Raw genomic sequence first — 17,245 nt, forward strand, 5'->3', positions numbered from 1 at the left:
TGTGTGTCTGTGTGTATGGGTGCCTCACCTTGCAGGGAGTTGAGCAATGCGAAGATATAGACGGTAGGCAAGCCCAGGGGTGTGAGGATAGCCAGCCCCCACGTCCAGCCCATCAGGCTTGAGAGGCCCAGCACAGTGAGAACCCCCTTCCAGTTCGTCCCCTGTTCCTTGCCCGCTGCGATACTCGACAGAGTGAAGATCTTCCAGGCCACCAGGGCCAGGATCGTGGCACTGAAGAGGAAAATGATGAGAAAGTAGCCATGGACAGTGACATACAGGGCAGTCTTCTCACGGAACCAGCACCTGGAGGAAGAGGATGGCCATTGGGACTGGGAGAGGTGAGCCTTGCCCAGCGAGCCCCCAGGAAGTCCCCCCTGACTGACCTTTGAAGATTAAGAAATTGTCGTCCTCCATCTCCACCCACCTACCCCGCTTTCCTTCTGGGGAAGGTGCTTGAGGGTGTCTTTAGACCAGTGTGTGCAAAAGGGCCAATCTGGCCCCAAAGAAGTGTTTCATTTGCCCCACACTATATTGTTTTTTTAAAATAAAAAAAAAAATTGAATTAATGGCTACCCTGTAAAAAACAGGTTTGGCATAAATATCCAGATTTCTGCTTCTCTTGTAAAACCATACATCTGGCAGCTCCAAACGCCCTCCTGATTGCCATTCAACCAGTCTCCATCCAGCCCCTGTGGCCCCTGAGTTTGAGACCGTAGAGACAGGACCAAGGTCCTGCCGGCCCCTCCTACCTCTGTGCTGGCCATAGGCTCAGTGGTGGGCACCATGGGGGTGCCAGGGCGCGAGTCTGAAGGCTCAGCTCAGCTCAGTTCCACTGCTCCTTGTATTGCAAGGACAAAAGGCTCTAAAAGACCATGTTGATTATCCCCATTGTACAGATGAGGAAACTGAGGCTTGCCCTGAGGGGCTTGCCCAAGGTCACACAGTACATCAGGAACAGAGCCCGGACTAGAATGAGGACTGCTATGAATGGTTGGGCTGGTTGTGCCCTGCACAAGGTCCGAGGAGCACATGGGAGATGAAATCCAGCACGCCCTCCACTTACCAGGTTGAGCATTTGGGGGGGCACGTTTTTCAATTTGCCCAAAGGTGCCCTATGGGCTAATGGCAGCTCAGGCTAGAGCCCAGCATCCTGCCTCCTGGCCCAGCTCTCTCTTCCCCTTCTCAGCGCACCTCTCTCATTTCCCTTGCTCTCTCCAGGCCTCAGTTTACTCCTCCATGCCATGAGCTAGCTGGACCTGAGGATTTTTCTGGCCTTGTCATACTCCATCTCTCTTCCTAGGACTCCCTCCACTTCTCCTCCCTCTGACTCCGATATGTGAAGTCTGGAACCTGATATCAACCCTGCTCCCACAGCCACCACTCACAGCTCCAGTGTGGTACGGTTTTCCTCGTCCTGGATGGTATAGCGGCCATAGCTGTTCGTACTCCCGGTGCCAATGACCATCAGGGCAGGGAGGCCTGGGAGTGAGGGGAAGAGGTACAGCATTGCCAGCCTCCCTGGGCACGCCTTCCTCCAGAACCCCTCCAGTTGCCCATTCCTTGAACCCTGAGCCTGTCTGACAGCTCCTCTCTCCACAGGGAAATTCCCCTTGCCAGCCCCTCAGGGCCTGCCTGGAGGGGAGGTCCACCCCATCCATGTCCTCTGCCCGTCCAGACAGCACCTACCCCAGCCAACCAGGCTCAACTTCAGGAAGTAGTGCCCGAAGTAGGTGTTGAAGACCTTGATGGCAAGTAGGTAGGTGTGGAAGGCTTCCAGGCCCATCCAGGTGAAGGTACAGAGCAGGAAGTAGTGGAAGATGGCTCCCCGAGCCCAGCAGGCAGCATCAGAGCCCTGCGAGCCATTCCCCAGAGAGATGAGGAAGACTAGATTCAGGAGGAACAGGCTGACGCTCAGGGCCATGTGGATCTTGGGGGTGTCTTCTGACTTGAGCTTCTGCCGGAAGAACCTGGGACGAGGAGGGCGAGTGAAAGGCACAAGGGGACACAGCTCTCATGGGGCACCTAGGCCTCTCCACCTCACCTCCTGGGTTCCACCCTGAGCCCATGACTCTCCACCTGATCTTCCAGCTTCCACCCCTGCCCAGCAACCAGTGTGTGAGTACACTCAGAATAAAGTCCAGGACTCCTCTCGAGGCCCGCAAGACCCTATGGGTTCCAGGTCCTGCCAGCCTCACCCCTTGGCTTGATCCTTTACCCAAACTGTATACCTTGCAATTCCCTGAGCGTCTTCTGTTTTTCACACCTCCTGGACTTCACCCATGCTCTCAATACCTGTCCCTGCCTCTCAGCCCCTCCCACCTTCTTTGCCTACGGACTCCTCCACCTTCAGAACTCCCGTTAGACATTTCTTTCTGAGGAGGCTGACTCTGAAGGCCCGTTGTTGTTGTTGGGTGCCGGCGAGTCCATTTCAACTCATAGCAACTCTGTGTGACAGAGGAGAAGTGCCCCATAGGAGTTTCTTGGGTGTAATCTTTACAGGAGCAGCTTGCCAGGTCTTTCTCTTGTGGAGCCACAGGATGGGTTCAAACCGCCCACCTTTTGGTTAGCAGCCAAGCACATACTGTCATGCCACCAGGGCTCCTGAAGGCCCCTTACCCTGGGTGGATGTGGAAGTTTCTCACCCTTATCTCTGCATGAACTCAGGGCCTAGCACAGCAGGCAGGAGGAGGGCCTGCTTCCTGGTGGTTCAGTGAGTGGATGAACAGATGAATGGATGCCAAGGCCTACAGTGGAGGTAGGGTGGGTGTCATTAACCCTGTTTGATAGATGGGGAAATGAGGCCCAGAGGGGGACAGGGAGTCACCGAGCTGAGCAGGGGCTCCAACCCTGGGCTCCAGCCTCCCTGCCCAGCGCTGTCTCCCCATGTTCACCTCTCCCCACGAAGCTCCCATTCTGCATTCTTAGCAAATCAGATCCCAAAGGACTCTGACCAGAGGGATGGGGGCCCAGGGCTGCCTGCAGGGGGCATGAAGGATGACGTCTGCCTCATCTGAGTTGCCAGGCCCCACCCTTGGGAACTGGTGCCAGTTCCTTCTGGTGCTCCAAGCCCGGCTCGCGGATCCAGCAGTGCAGCCAGCTGGAAAGTCACGCTTAGCTTGCTGGGAGTGGGAGCCCTGTGCTAGGCCAGGGCTTGGGGGGCGGGGGTGGCACCGCTTACACTCATGGTTTGGCCTGAGATGGACTGGGTGGGGCTGGTGGGGGCCGCAGCCCAGGGTCAAATGGTGAAGGGGGCAAAGAGGCATGTGGAGGGCAGTGAGAAAGCACTCGACCAGTAGTCAGGAAACCGAAGGGCACCTCCAGGAGGCGGGGACGGGGCAGGCTGGGCATGGGGCTGCTCCCACAGGCTCCCTACTGGCTCCTTCAAACAGGCAAGTCCTATGGGTCCCTCAGCCACGGCCTGGGCCTAGGAGAGCAGAGCTGGGCCATCTCTCTGCTTCTGCCTGTCCTGTACTCACCCCACTTCTTGAATCAGCCCCGGGTTTCTCTAAGGAACACCCTTCCCCACATTCAGCCATGAAGTTTGGGTGGGGTTGGCCCTTTGGTATCTCAAGTCCAAGAGCAGTCCTATGGCCTGACTTGGCCAATCAGTGCATTCCATCCCTTGAAGATCATGATCAGTTCAGTCGTGGGCACATGATCCAAGTTAAGCCAGTGAAACTCAATCCTGGTCTATACGTGGGATAGCATGTACACACACACACACGTACACACCTGCACACATACAAGCGCCAGCTTCATGGGTGTGTAGCCTTCACAATCCCACAACGCCTGGTGCCCAGAAGGGTTCTGTGCTTGGTTTAATGCTCTGCTGTCACTGTCACTGTCTTAAAATTCTTAGTTACTTCAACAAACCCACTGCCATGAAGTCAATTCCAACTCATAGCAACCCTATAGGACAGGGTAGAACTGCTCCAGAGGGTTTCCAAGGCTATAAATCTTTATGGAAGCAGATTGCCACATCTTTCATCTGTGGAGTGGCTGGTGGGTTCGAACTGATGACTTTTTGGTTAGCAGCCAAGCGCTTTAAACTTTTTAACAAGGGGCTCCATATTTTCATTTTGCACTGGGCCCTGCAAATGATGTAACCAATCCTGCGCGCGCACACACACACACACACACACACACACACACACACAGAGAGAGAGATGCATATAACAAATGGTGAAAACTGAATGAAGGCTGTTGTCTAGTGAACAGTACTGTGCCAATGTCAATTTCCTGGTTTTGACATTGCACTTCAGTTGTAAGAGGTCACCACTGGGAAAGCCAAGTAAAAGGTCCTCAGAACTCTATGTATTATTTTTGTAACTTCTTGTGAGTCTATAATTATTTCAAAATAAAATATTTTTGAAAGCAATGAAATAAAATATTTTACAAACAAAAAACATTCAAAATAAATTTTTTAAAAAACCTACCTCAATTCAGGGACTTAGTTTAGAAATATTGGGAGACGGGAACCCCTTTTTATTTCTGCCTGCATTGCTAAGCTGTGATGAAAGCCTGAGGCTTCCTGAGGCCCCTGAGTGTGGGGAAGCTGCCTGACACGACTAACAAAGGGGAAAGCAAAGCTGTGAGATACAAAGGGAAACCAAGTCCTGGTGACATCGTTTAAGCCCCTGATCCAACCATGCCTGAAATCAGCTCTCCTTGGATTTTTCAATTACATGAACCACAATGCTCTATTATGTTTAAGCTAATTTGAGTCAAGTTTCTGTCACTTGCTACTGAAATAGCCCTGCCACGTTTCAACCTCTAACTCCATTTTGTAGGTGAGGAAACTAAGGTTTGAAGATGATGTCAGTATAAGGCCGCACAGCCAAGGTGCTTTCTACTCTGCCTTGCTGCCTTCCTGAGGGCAGGAGGGAAATGTGGGGTGGAATGTGGAGTCACCCACCTCAGGACAGTGTAGAGGACAATAGTGAAGGCCAGGAAGAACATGGAGGCTCCGCAGCCCGCCTGGGAAATGTACGTGATCACCTGCACGGTGGCCTTGTCCAGGATTGGCCTCTGTGGGTGACCCCCCCCAAGCAGAACCCTCTCAGCAGAGGCCTGGCCCACAACCTACACAGGCCCTGGTCTTGCAAGGCACTCCCCTCCCCAGGCAGGAGCCTTCAGGACTGCTGGGGTCAGGGTAGAGCAGGGCCATTACCAGCAGCAGGGTGAAGAAGGTCAGGTGGTCACAGTGGCACACAGTCCTCCTAGCTCTGTGCTCCGTGGAGCAGCCTTTGGATGCCCAGTCTCCTGTCGGCCCTGGGAGAGGAGGTGCCAGGAAGGGAGGGGAGGGGAGAGAAGGGGAGAGTGAGGACCCTGAGGGTAAAGCCCACCCCATACCCTAAGAAATCCATCCCCTCCCCGCTGTCTTATACCAAGAAGTCCTCCAGGCCCTACCTTTAGTCGCATCCCAGAATACACAGCTGAGGGTCATATTCTGAAACCAGAGGGTGGGAGTCAGGGGGGAAGGAGGGAAGAGGGGGGACAGCATGCTCCCGCGTGTCTTAGCATGTGTACATGAAAGCAAGGCTCACTCCTATAGGCCTCAAAGAAACTGCATCATTTCATATATCCTGGATCGGTGTATGAGGGGCATGAATATGGCATGTGGCTGTAGGAGGGTTGCATGTCTGTGTGCATGTGACTTTAGGAGCACATGGATGTGGGCAGATGTGACGTCATATGCATGCATGTGGGTTGCCAGGTCTCAACTCAATGGGAGTGAGTTTTTGGTTTTTTGGAAGTGTACCTCTGTGAGCACGTGAATGGGTATTGTCTGGGGCATGTATGCATGTACACACAGGGCGGGCATGTATCTCTGGCCCTAATGCATAGTCCTGCGTGCACATGTAAGGCTAGCGGGTACAATGTCCTGTGCATGTCGGCTCAGAGCCCACATGCCCATGTGTGCCCAGTCGACTGTCTGCCCCACTATGACTGCCAGGCCTGGGCGGGGGACTCACAGGGGGGTAACGCTGGTGGGAGAAGGTTATCTCCAAAGGCTCAGCCAGCCCGGTGACAGGCATTCTGCCCACACTCAAGCCCACCAGGTGATTGTTCAACACGCTGCTGCCATCCTCCAGGCTGATCCGGGAGCCCTGCGGGGAGGGAGGACAGGCTGCAGAAGGGCTGTCCCAACCCCAACCCTGGCCGAGGGTCCCTGGGAGCCTCCAGGACCAGTGGCCCTTGCCTGGAAGGGAAAGACTGAGGCCAGGGGCCTAGAGGCTCCATCCAAGCAAACTGGCCACCAAGCCGTACCTCTCAGTTGCAGACCTTCAGAGCTCCTCTGCCCCCTTAACCAGAGGGCACAAGGCCAGGAGAAAGGTCAGCCTAGAAATAAAGGACAGTGGGTGCACCTGCCCACACCAGCACTCAGGGGTACACGTCTGCACACGAGGGGATCTATACTTCTGGGTGCACACACCTGGCAAACGTATTTTCAAGGACGTGGGGATACTTGCTCCGGTGGACATGGCCACATATGAGCACAAGTGATTAGCGTGTTGATATAAAAGGATCTGCGTGTTTGTGCATGCACATGGACACGTGAGCTCATGACCAAACCTGGTTGTGTGGGGTGCCAGACCTCTGAGTGGGTAACTACAGAGACAGGGATCTGGGGTGACCATGGTCGTGAGGCTGTTTTAGAAACATTCTCGAGGCTAGACCCCCCCCACCCCATGCCCATCTGGCCCCTCAACAAAGATGCCAGTGAGGGTGAGCTGGGGCCTGGGACCCAGGTGAACCTGGCATTTAACCGCAGAGCTACCCTGAGCCCCACTCAGGCCTCTCCTCACCTTGAAGAGATTCCCCAGACCAATGTCCAGGACAGTTATGGCCAACCGGACTGAAGACCTCTTGCCCCGCAGGGATTCGAAGAAACTCCTGGGAAGCCGGACTCTGTCAGGAGGCTTGTTCTCATTCTCCCTCACCTGCCTTGGGATCTGTAACCACAGCCACAGCAGCGCGCATCTTTACCCGAGGATTCCAGCCACACCCCCAGGCACAGGTGCTGCCACTCCCGCAGGTGGGAGGGGAAGCTGAGGCATATTCTGGTGGAGAGGCAGCACCTGCAGACATAAGGTCTGAGAGACAGGACACCTGGGACACAGTCTGAGCTCTGCCCCTCCCAGCCTGTGAGCCCCTGGACAATTAATGGCACCTGTGGAGCCTCGGTGTCACTAATATGAGAAAGGAGCTAACGATGTGCCTGCTTGGCCACCTGTCAGACTGAAAGCAGGCTGTGAAGAAATGACACGGTGGGGGGCTGGGGTGGGAAGCGGGGGAGGGGAAGCTCCTGGATTGTGTCAGTCAATTTGCAAGTGTGAGGGAGGTTTGGTTGGCTGTGGTGTGCTCTTGGCCAGGTCCTCACAGCCCCCGTGTTTAAATAGGACTTATGGTGATGATGGAGCCCTGGTGGTGCAGTGGTTAAGAGCTACAGCTGCTAACCAAAAGGTTGACAGTTCGAATACACCAGCTACTCCTTGGAAACCCTATGGGAAAATTCTACTCTGTCCTATATGGTTACTATGAGTCGGAATTGACTCAACAGCCATGGATTTTTTTGGTTTATGGTGATGGTGTCTAGCTTCAGACTGGGGAATGAATTGAAAGAATAAAACCATCAGAAAAACGTGACTGTCTTGGAGCTCAGGAAGGGAGACAGCAGGGGCAGAAATGGAGCACATAAGAATCCACACTGAGCATGTTTCCTCCCCCATCACCTCCATCAATGGCAAATTAACAAAAACTAAAAATGGTCAAAACATTAAAATAAATTTCACTAGTAATTACGAAAAAAAAAATGTGTTGAATCTCTGATATCACTGTTCTTCCTGGGACTGTAGCCTGATCCTACCTGGTGCCTGCCTTAAGAGAATTCCATGGACATTGGAACAGGGAGCTAGGAGGTGGAGCTGAAGGCCTCAACTTTCCCCTTCCCATGCCAGACTCTGTGTCAGAGGGACACGCAGGTGATTCCTGTGGCTAGTGTGTACCCCACGCTGAGGGCTCAGCTGCTTTGGTGATATAACAGAGGGTTGAGAAAGACCCTCTCTGTCTTCCATCTCTCCTCCTCCAAACAGACCTAAAAGTATTTACACATTAACCAACTTCCTGTGTGCTTCAACTTCCACCATTAGGTTCATTGCTTAAGGGAGGCTGATGACCGTTATCAAGTCCTCACTGTGGTAGGCATTACCTGTCCATTACCTCATTTTCTCCTTCCAATAACCTTGAAAGTGGGCAATACCATCACCATTTTACATTTGGGGAACCTGAGGCTCAGGAAAGTTAAGAAATTTTCCCAAGATCACAATAGTTAGTAAGGGGCACAGCTGGGATCTGAATCCAGAACAATGTAAACCAGAGTCTGCCCATTTAACTGTTTTGCTATACTACCAAATGTGCTCTTTATCTGGTTTCAAATTGTTCTCTGGGTGGAAGAAATCAAGGGAATTTTAGATTTTGGTGGAGATTTAGAACTCATTTTACAGATAAGGACTCTATGTCCCAGAGAGGGGAAGGGATTTCCTAGAGGACATCTAGTAAAGTGGTGGAAAGTCCAGGACCAAAAGCCAAGTTTGCTGACACTCAATTCTGTGCTCTTCCAAACAACTCTTACTACAACCCTGGCTAATCTATCACCAGGATCCACTCATCCAATGAACTCACTAGCACCCCACAGCAAGGAGATAGAACTCTGCCAAAACTCGGCACGGAAGAGATAAGTTTTGATGGACACCAAGCACAGACCATGACTGTCTCAGAATTCTGAGAAGTTTGCCTGAGAGAAATAGACCCAGGACCAGCTAACAGGGATAGGGGGACTCCTTACCTGAGAGGGGGTCAGTGAGAAGTACAGGTCATCTGAGGTGTCAGTGCTGAAGTTCTGGACCAAAGTCTTCACAAAAGACATATTCACAATTTCTGTCAAACTGTTCTCCACCAGGTGGGTCTCATAGTCTAGCCAGTATCTGCAGGGGGCCAGGGGTCAGGAGAGAGAATAGGATCTTACAGGCAGAGTTACCCACTCACCTGGTCCCCAGCCTGGATGACAGGAGGAGAGATACCATGGGAAGCAATCAACAGGCTCTTTGGTGAGAGGGGTGGCCCAGAAGACCAAAGAGCAGACTCTAGGATTGCTATAGGAGGAAGGGAGTGGCTTGGGAGCAATGCGGGCTGATCCTGAGGGATTCCAGCTGGTCGTCCCTCTGAGTACTTTCAACTGTAAGGAGATGACTGTGTGGCATGACTGAGCATGTCAGCCCCTTTGTTGAGTGCCAACTGAATACTGGGAATTCAGCCTTTGAAGATTAAGCATGTCTTAGCTTAGCTCTGAAAAACTAAGCATGTCTTGCAACAGAGCTGGTTTTGGAACCACATAGAACACAAAAGTTAATTGACACTTATTTTACTCCTGTCTCATTGCCATCCTTATGGTTGTTGTGTGCCGTCAAGTTGATTCCAACTCATAACAACCCTATAGGACAGAGTAGAACTGCCTCATAGGGTTTCCTAGGCTGTAATCCTTATGGCAGCAGATCTCCAGGTCTTTTCTTCCACCAAAAGGCTGGTGGATTCAAACCTCCGACCTTTTGGTTAGCAGCTGAGCACTTAACCATTGAGCCACCAGGGCTCCTTAGCGAAAATGTTAGGGGGAGGCAAGCCCATGGGTGCTCTCCATGGTACTGAAACCTCCCTGCGCTCCTGGGCACCATTCCTTTTTCTATACCTGGAATCCTGAGCACTGCTGCCTAACCTCCCTCAGCAAATCCGAACAGGTGAGGACCAAGGTAGTGGTGGGAGAGAAGGGAGCAGAAACAGATACCACAGACCAAGGCTGTTGGAAAGAAGCAGCTATGGAGGACTTTCCAGGGACACAAAAGGGAAGCTTTCATTTTGACATCATTTTTGAACAGTCAAGGAAAAAAACCCCAAAGAGATCACAGAAAAAATACTGCACAACAGAAAGAGTAAGTCAAATGTGCTTGGGTGGGGCAGACAATAAGGACACAATCAGCCAGAAACGGTAAGACCAGATTGTCCAAATCCATCAACTGAGCTACATCAAACTGATCCTAGCTTTGATTTGCCTTTTTGAAATCTAGACAAAGAAGTGTTGCAATAGTTACCAAATAAAACAGTGAATTGTATTTCACAATATACATATATTTCTCTCCCCACTTAAAAAAAAAATTCCTTGGCCTCACAAAGAAGCACAGCTTACTTTCCCAAAGGAAGATTTTCTGATCTGGTTCGCAGAGCACTTTAAAAAATGGTTTTAGTCATGAATATAACAGACACTCAAAAATTCTCTAAAACATAGATGTACAGTTGAATTTATAATTACAAAGTGAACATTTGTTTAAGCATCATCTTCTTTGTCTTAGATTAATATAGCTACTTGGGTTTCTTTAGGTAATGTTTGCACAGCATATGCTTTTCCACGTTGTGCCTGTTTTTTTCTTGGTAGGCTTCAACACTTTGTCTTTCACCATGGAGAGAATAGCTTAACCTTCTCCAGACCTCCGAGTGTCCCAGAAATTTACTGAGGTGCTGGGTCCATGAATCCCTGTGGAGTTTATCTCCTACCCTCTAGTTCACATATGTCTAACTAAGACATTTTAAGTACTTGCTACTGTAAACCTCTGAGAAGCAGAGCAGATTTTTCACAGTCTGTTACTGTTCTTTTTGTGGATGTAGACAGAAATGTGAAAGATAAAGAAAGCAGTAAAACTTTCAGAAGAAAACATAGAGGAGTATCTTTATGATCTTGGGATAGAGAAAGATTTCTTAAACAGGACACAAAAGCATTAACTATAAAGAAAAATTTTAATACATTGCACTACATAAAAATTAATAGCTCTGCCCGTCATCAAAAGACAGCACTACAACAATGAAAAGGCAACCTACAATGCGGGAGAAGATACTCCCAGTATATACATTTGACAAAGGACACGTATCCAGAATCTATAAAGAACCCTAAAAAATCACTAAGAAAATTTGAAATAACCCCATAGAGCAATGCTTAAAAGACTTAAAAGGGCAAGTCACAAAGAGGATATCCAAATGTCCAGTAAACATATGAAAGGTGTCAAACTTCATTAGTCATGGTGGGAGTGTAATTAAAATCACTATGAGATACATTACGAACCTCCCAGAATGACTAAAATGAAAAAGTAGACGATGCCAAGTGTTGGCAAGGATGTGAAGCAACTGGAACTATCTTATACTTCTGGTGGGAGTTAAATTTGGTTCAACCACTTTGGAAAACTGTTTGACAGTCTCTACTAAAACTAATAATATGCTTACCCTCAAAAAAAAAAAATAACCAAACTCATTGCCATTGAGTGGACTCATAGTGACCCTATAGGACAGAGTACAGCTGCTTCATAGGGTTTCCAAGGCTGTAAATCTTTATGGGGGCAGCCTGCTACATCTTTCTCCTGCAGAGTAGCTGGTGGATTTGAACTGCTGACCTTTTGATTAGTTGCCAAGTGCTTAACCACTGCACCACCAGGGCTCCTATGCCTACCCTATTATCTACCAATTCCATTCCTAGGGCTATACCTTGCAAAATACATACATATGTTCACCAAAATACACCAACAAGAATATTCATAGCAACACTATATGTATAAGCCAGAAACTGGAGACCACCCAAATATCCATCAAAGCGGTAGAATGAATAAATGAGTTGTGATAGAGTATGATGTCAATTAGTTAACTATAAATATATACATTTTGTGTCTGTATATACATATTACATAAAGGGTTAAAAAGAAATACACCAAAATAAAAATAATAGTTATCTCTAGATGATGAGATTAGAGGAAATTTTCTTTTTTTCTATAGCTATTTCCCAATGAATATATATTACTTTTATAATCATAAAAAGTCATTAAAATAAAGAACATAAACATTTATTGAGCTCCTACTATTTGCTAATAACTCTATATGCATTATCTTGTTGATCTCAACAACAACCTTATGAGGAAGGTATATAAGAGAGATTGAGAACAAAGGTTTTGGAATAATTGTAAAAAAACAATGTTAATAATGAAATAATGATAATAGCTAACATGGATGAATTATATATTTAATCCTTACAATAATTCTGTAAGTTAGGTGTTATTTTTAACCCTGCTCTGTGAATGACTAAACTGAAAGGCAAGCTGATCTCAGCCTAAATAATATGATATACCGCCCCGACTGCCTTCTAGATCTAGCTTCATGTTTGATTTTGCTACTTATCAGTGGGAACGTATTTTTGGGATTTAACTTTTTGGAGACTTAGCTTCCTCATCTGAAAAATGGGTTGATAACAGGACCCACCTCACAGGGTTGTTGGGAAGATAAACAAGATAACTCAAAGCTCTTGGCACAGCTCATAAATGATGAAGTTTGGAATAGAACCCAAGCTCTCTGATCTCAGAGCCCCTGCTTTGTCCATGACAACGCTATCATACGGCAGCACGAAGAGGAATCCCCTGAAGGGCTCTCTGGAGCTAAGAAGCAACTGCAGCAGCTGCAGGCCACTGAAATGACGTTATGCAGTCAGATTGTTCTTCTAACACGAAGCTTGAGAGCACAGGGTTTTCATTCATTTATTTAACAAATATTTTTATTTAGTGCTGACTATAAAGAGCCCTGGTTGGCAGTTCGAATCCACCAGCCACTCCCTGGAAATCCTATGGGGCAGTTCTACTCTGTCCCATAGGGTCGCTATGAGTTGGAATTGACTCGATGGCAACAAGTATAAGGAGCCCTGGTGACGTAACAATTAACTGCTTGGCTGCTAACTGAAAGGTTGGCCGTTTGAACCCACCCAGCATCTCCTAGGGAGAAAGACCTGGCCATCTGCTTCCATAGATTACAGCCAAGAAAGCCCTATGAGGCAGTTCTACTCTGTCTCAGAACTGACTAGACGGCACTTAACAACAAATAAAGCAGGCACTGTTCAGGACATCCCTGAAAAGTTATGGACAACACTGATTGGTCGGAAGTGGAGACAAAGAGGCAGAGTATTTTTGGAGATGACTCGCTGAGATGCTGTGCCTTAAACCCCTTCCTCTCCCTCACTCCCACATCTAATCAGTCTCTTGGTCTTCTTGATTGCATACCACACAATTCTCTCATCCATCCCCCCTTTCCAGGTGCGTGGTGGCAGTTAGGCACGTCTCCTCCTTATCACCACACCAGAAGCCTAAGCAATCCTTCTAAAAATGCTAAGTTGACCATGTTCTTCCTCTGCTTAAAATATGTCATTGCTCCTCCTCCCTCTACCACCCCCCTCCCCCACAGTAGTATAGAATAAAATCCAGATTCCTCTGCAGAGCTCACTTTGGTCCCTACTCACATTTCTAGGCCTATCCCCCGACCTGTTCCCTTCTCCCTGACAGCTCCCTCCCCCAGATCTTTACTGTCTCACAGTTCAAAGCACTGTAGTTCTCCTTCAATATTCACTAAGTTCTGCTGCCAGTATCCCTCACCATTGCCTGGATCCAGCTGGAAAACTCCTATGCAACCATCAAAGCCCTTTCATGATTTGTCTCCTTTCGTGTGTGAAGCATGGCAGACTTCCTTCTCCGGGCTCAGCTGACACCTTGTCCACCTTTCTAGATCTGTAAGATCACACTCTGGAGTAATCAACATTTGTGTCCATATCTGTCCCTCCACAACTCCCAAAGGCAGAGCTGATTAATCTCTGCAACCCCTTGACCAGCAGGGCCCCTGATTCCCAGGAGGCCTGGGAGTCAAACAGCAAGATGGAAGAATGAGATGGGAGTCAGAATTTTCTGGCCATAGTCGCCTCCCCTACCCTGAAGCCCCAGATTCCTGCCCCAGCTTGGAGGGCCTTCTCACCTCTGCAAGTTTTTCAGATTGCAGGAGTCATCCTTCAGTGTACACTCTGTGAAGCACTTGGCAGTGTCGTTCAGGTAGAAGGAGTCATAGCTGCCCGAATTGACTACTCCCAGGCAGACGTTTCTCGGCATCTCAGGTGTGATCTTGGAATTTTTATTACCTGAGGGAGGAAGGCGGAGAGTGTGAATGGGATGGGTGGGGAGGAGGCAGCAGGGGGTTGAGAAGGAGCTTGGGCTCCAGATTCTGGTGGTATGGGCTGGAATTCCAGCTCCATCCACACTGGCTGTGTGTACTTGAGCTGAACTCATACCCAGACCCTGGCCTCAGTTACCAAAGTGGAAAGAGATACTGTCCCCCACCTCACAGTGGGATACTTTGGGGAAAACATGTTTGAAGTGCTTGGCACATGGCTCTGTAGATAAAAAGGTCTACATGTTAGTGCTATTACTCCTTTACTACCTCCTCCAGGGAGTCTTCTTGGCTTTCCATGAGTGTTCCATATCAGACTTTCCAAAGCTCTCACAACTGTGGTCGCATGGTATAACTATTACATGTATTCTGTCCTGGTTTGCCCATTAGAACTCTTGAGGCTACCTCCTGGGGCAGGTAGAGAACACAGCAAACTGAAGCCCCCTGGAGCACAGTGACTTGGCCAAGGCCACCAACTAGTTGAAGGCTGCTACAGGACTAGAGACCAGCTTTCATGACTTCTAGTCCAGTTCTCTTTTACCTGGTAAAGGAGATGGAGAGGAAGCTTTAGGTCACTTACTAGCTGAGGGACCTCCAACAAGTTACTTAAACCCTTTGAGGCTCAATCTTCTCATCTGAAAATGGAGTTACTAATAACTTCCTTGCAAGTTTTGGGACATAACATAAAGAACATAGCCCACTGTAGGGGTTCAAAGAGCCATTAGGACTTATTCCAGGAGCTGAGAATTTCATCGTTAAGACTATTTGTATATTTACATTGGGTGGTATGTCTGTGCATTCACATATTACCTGCCTCTCAACAAAAGTCAATACATGCATAGAGTTTTTAAAAATATCAAACAGTACATGAGGACATAAATGAAAAGTGAAAGTCTCTCTTCCTACAACTCCCAGGCCACACTCCAGAGTTAATTACCTTTAACAGTTAATTGCACAACCTTCTGGAAGTTTTCTATGCATACACAAATATTTATATGGAGATCATTTTAAAGTTTACGTGAATGGGATCTCTTTGCAATATATCCATTATATCTTAGGGAGCTTTTCACATCAGCGCACATTAATCCACCTTATTCTTTAAACACTTGCATACTATTCCATTATATGAGTGTTGTAACACTTTTTCAACAGGTCTCCTATTGATGGACAGTTAAGTGGGTTTTTGTTTGTTGCTATTTGAACAATGCTTCAATGAGAATCTTTGAGCGGTATATCTTTGCCAGTTTGCCCTGACAATTCACAGAAAATACTCTTACAATAGGAATGTATGTGCTTTTAAAAATTGTTAGATATTATTGAATTTCCCTCCAAAAAGTACACCTATTTACACTCTCATCAAAAGTGGACAAGAGTGACTATTTTCCTACATGCTCATAATCCTAGATTTTACCAAACTTGTAATTTTTTTGCCAATCTAGAAGGTAAATTTAATTTCATTTTAATTTTCATGTCTTTAAGAAGGAGTTTAAGTATCTATCTATATATCCGCTGGCCATTTTTATCTCTTTTTCTGTGAACTACTTCATCCTGTCCTTTACCCATTTGGGCATGGAGGTGGTCTTGTTTTCCAGAAGGACACACCAGGGACTGTTAAGGGGCTACCTGTGAAACGTGTGGTGTTGGGGTGAGGTGGGCAGGGAGACCTTGACTTTTCGTTTTTTATACTCTCCTCCAGTGTTTGATTTTTTGTAAAACTATGCACAATACTACTTTCACAATTATAAAAACTACTTAATATTTCATCATTAAGATAAAAATAAAATACATAGTAAAGATAAAGGCAGAGCAAAACTACAGTAAACTTACATTTTAGAATGGATTTTATAATAATCAGATCTGTGTGTGACGATGTTGTTTTAATTGCCTTATAAACGAATCTTAAGCTTCTGTTAGCTTGTAAAGATATTCGCGATACACTGTTTAGTGGGAAAAGCAGGCAGCAGATAATCATTTATATAATATAATCCACTTTTGCCTTTTTGAAGTCCCTGGGTGGTGTGATAGGTTAAGTGTTCAACTACTAGCCAAAAGGTTGGCAGTTCAAATCCACCCAGAGATGCCTGGCAATGTGCTTCCAAAAGGTGACAGCCTTGAAAACTCTATGGGACAGTTCTACTCTGATGTACGTGGGGTTGCCATGAGTCAGAATCCACTTGAGGGCAACTGGTGGATTTTGGGTTTGTTTGTTTTTTTTTAAATAAAGGAGAGAGAGAAAGAAGATGGGAAGAAACGAGGAAAAGAGAGGAGAGAAGAGGAGAGGAAGTTGTCAGCTCAAGGGGAGGTGTCATTCTCTTTGTAATCCCAGCCTCCCTATATGCCCAAGTGGGTGCTGGGTGCACCCACTGGTGGCTGGTAACAGAGTGTCCCTCTGGCTGGCTGTGAAATTTCAGTGTTGTCATGTATGTGATACTCTTGACTAGTACCTAGCACAGAGCAGATAATTAAATATCTTTTTTGTGATTCTTTCTTGAAGACTTTGCAAGCATCTAGACCAGACAGGAGACCCTGAACTAGGCCAGCTCCTTCCCTGTGTGTGCACTGGTGCACTCCACAACCACATCCACCCCACACTTGTCCACCGCTCTGTGGCTGAGGCTGGTCTCCAAGGTCAGCACCAACAGGGCTCTGTGCCCTTGGCTTCCATTTGGGTTCAGCAAATGTGGAGTGGACAGGAGGGCAGAGGGCAGGGGGAGGTGGATATTTGCTCCTCCCTCTGCCCCTGGGCCCCATCTGCAGGGTTCCCCAGTTGACTGCTTTTCTTTCCTACAGCTGCAGCCTGTTCTCCTGCCTGGTGCCCGCTCCTCTCTGCCCCTCAGGCCCACTGTTGCTAACAGCTTCCCTCAAGGGCCAGCCCTAGTGTTTCACCCCCTTCTTGGTCCTCCTGCCCCAGTCCAGGCCTTTGTAAACTGTCCCTTTATTAAAGCTTCTCTCTTGCCCATTAGGAGCCCTGGTGGTGCAGTGGTTAAGAGCTTGGCTGCTAACCAAAAAGTCAGCAGTTCGAATTAACCAGCTGCTCCTTGGAAACCCTATGGGGGCAGTTCTAATCTGTTCTATAGAGTTGCTATGAGTCAGAATCGACTCCACAGCAATGGGTTTGGTTTTTTCAGTTGTCCATTAGAGTGAGAATCTGGCACCTGCTGGGCCCTGACTGCCCAGT

General features: G+C 47.9%; 1 protein-coding gene across 1 annotated transcript in view; it reads right to left on the reverse strand.

Annotated features, from left to right (window-relative positions):
- Nucleotides 1–14,013, reverse strand: part of ADGRG3 (adhesion G protein-coupled receptor G3) — a 14,706-nt gene extending 693 nt beyond the window's left edge. The window contains exons 1-10 of the mRNA XM_023726778.1: nucleotides 13,879–14,013; nucleotides 8,849–8,987; nucleotides 6,810–6,956; nucleotides 5,976–6,110; nucleotides 5,410–5,449; nucleotides 5,171–5,262; nucleotides 4,916–5,028; nucleotides 1,687–1,967; nucleotides 1,386–1,479; nucleotides 29–303 (exon numbers count right to left, since the gene is read on the reverse strand). Coding sequence (XP_023582546.1) covers nucleotides 29–303; nucleotides 1,386–1,479; nucleotides 1,687–1,967; nucleotides 4,916–5,028; nucleotides 5,171–5,262; nucleotides 5,410–5,449; nucleotides 5,976–6,110; nucleotides 6,810–6,956; nucleotides 8,849–8,987; nucleotides 13,879–14,009 — 1,447 coding nt within the window. The 5' untranslated portion in view covers nucleotides 14,010–14,013. The remainder of the gene's footprint in view (nucleotides 1–28; nucleotides 304–1,385; nucleotides 1,480–1,686; nucleotides 1,968–4,915; nucleotides 5,029–5,170; nucleotides 5,263–5,409; nucleotides 5,450–5,975; nucleotides 6,111–6,809; nucleotides 6,957–8,848; nucleotides 8,988–13,878) is intronic.
- Between the last annotated feature and the right edge of the window lie 3,232 nt (nucleotides 14,014–17,245).

Source organism: Trichechus manatus, unplaced genomic scaffold, assembly GCF_000243295.1.
Source record: "Trichechus manatus latirostris isolate Lorelei unplaced genomic scaffold, TriManLat1.0 scaffold00014, whole genome shotgun sequence".
NCBI lineage: Eukaryota > Metazoa > Chordata > Mammalia > Sirenia > Trichechidae > Trichechus > Trichechus manatus.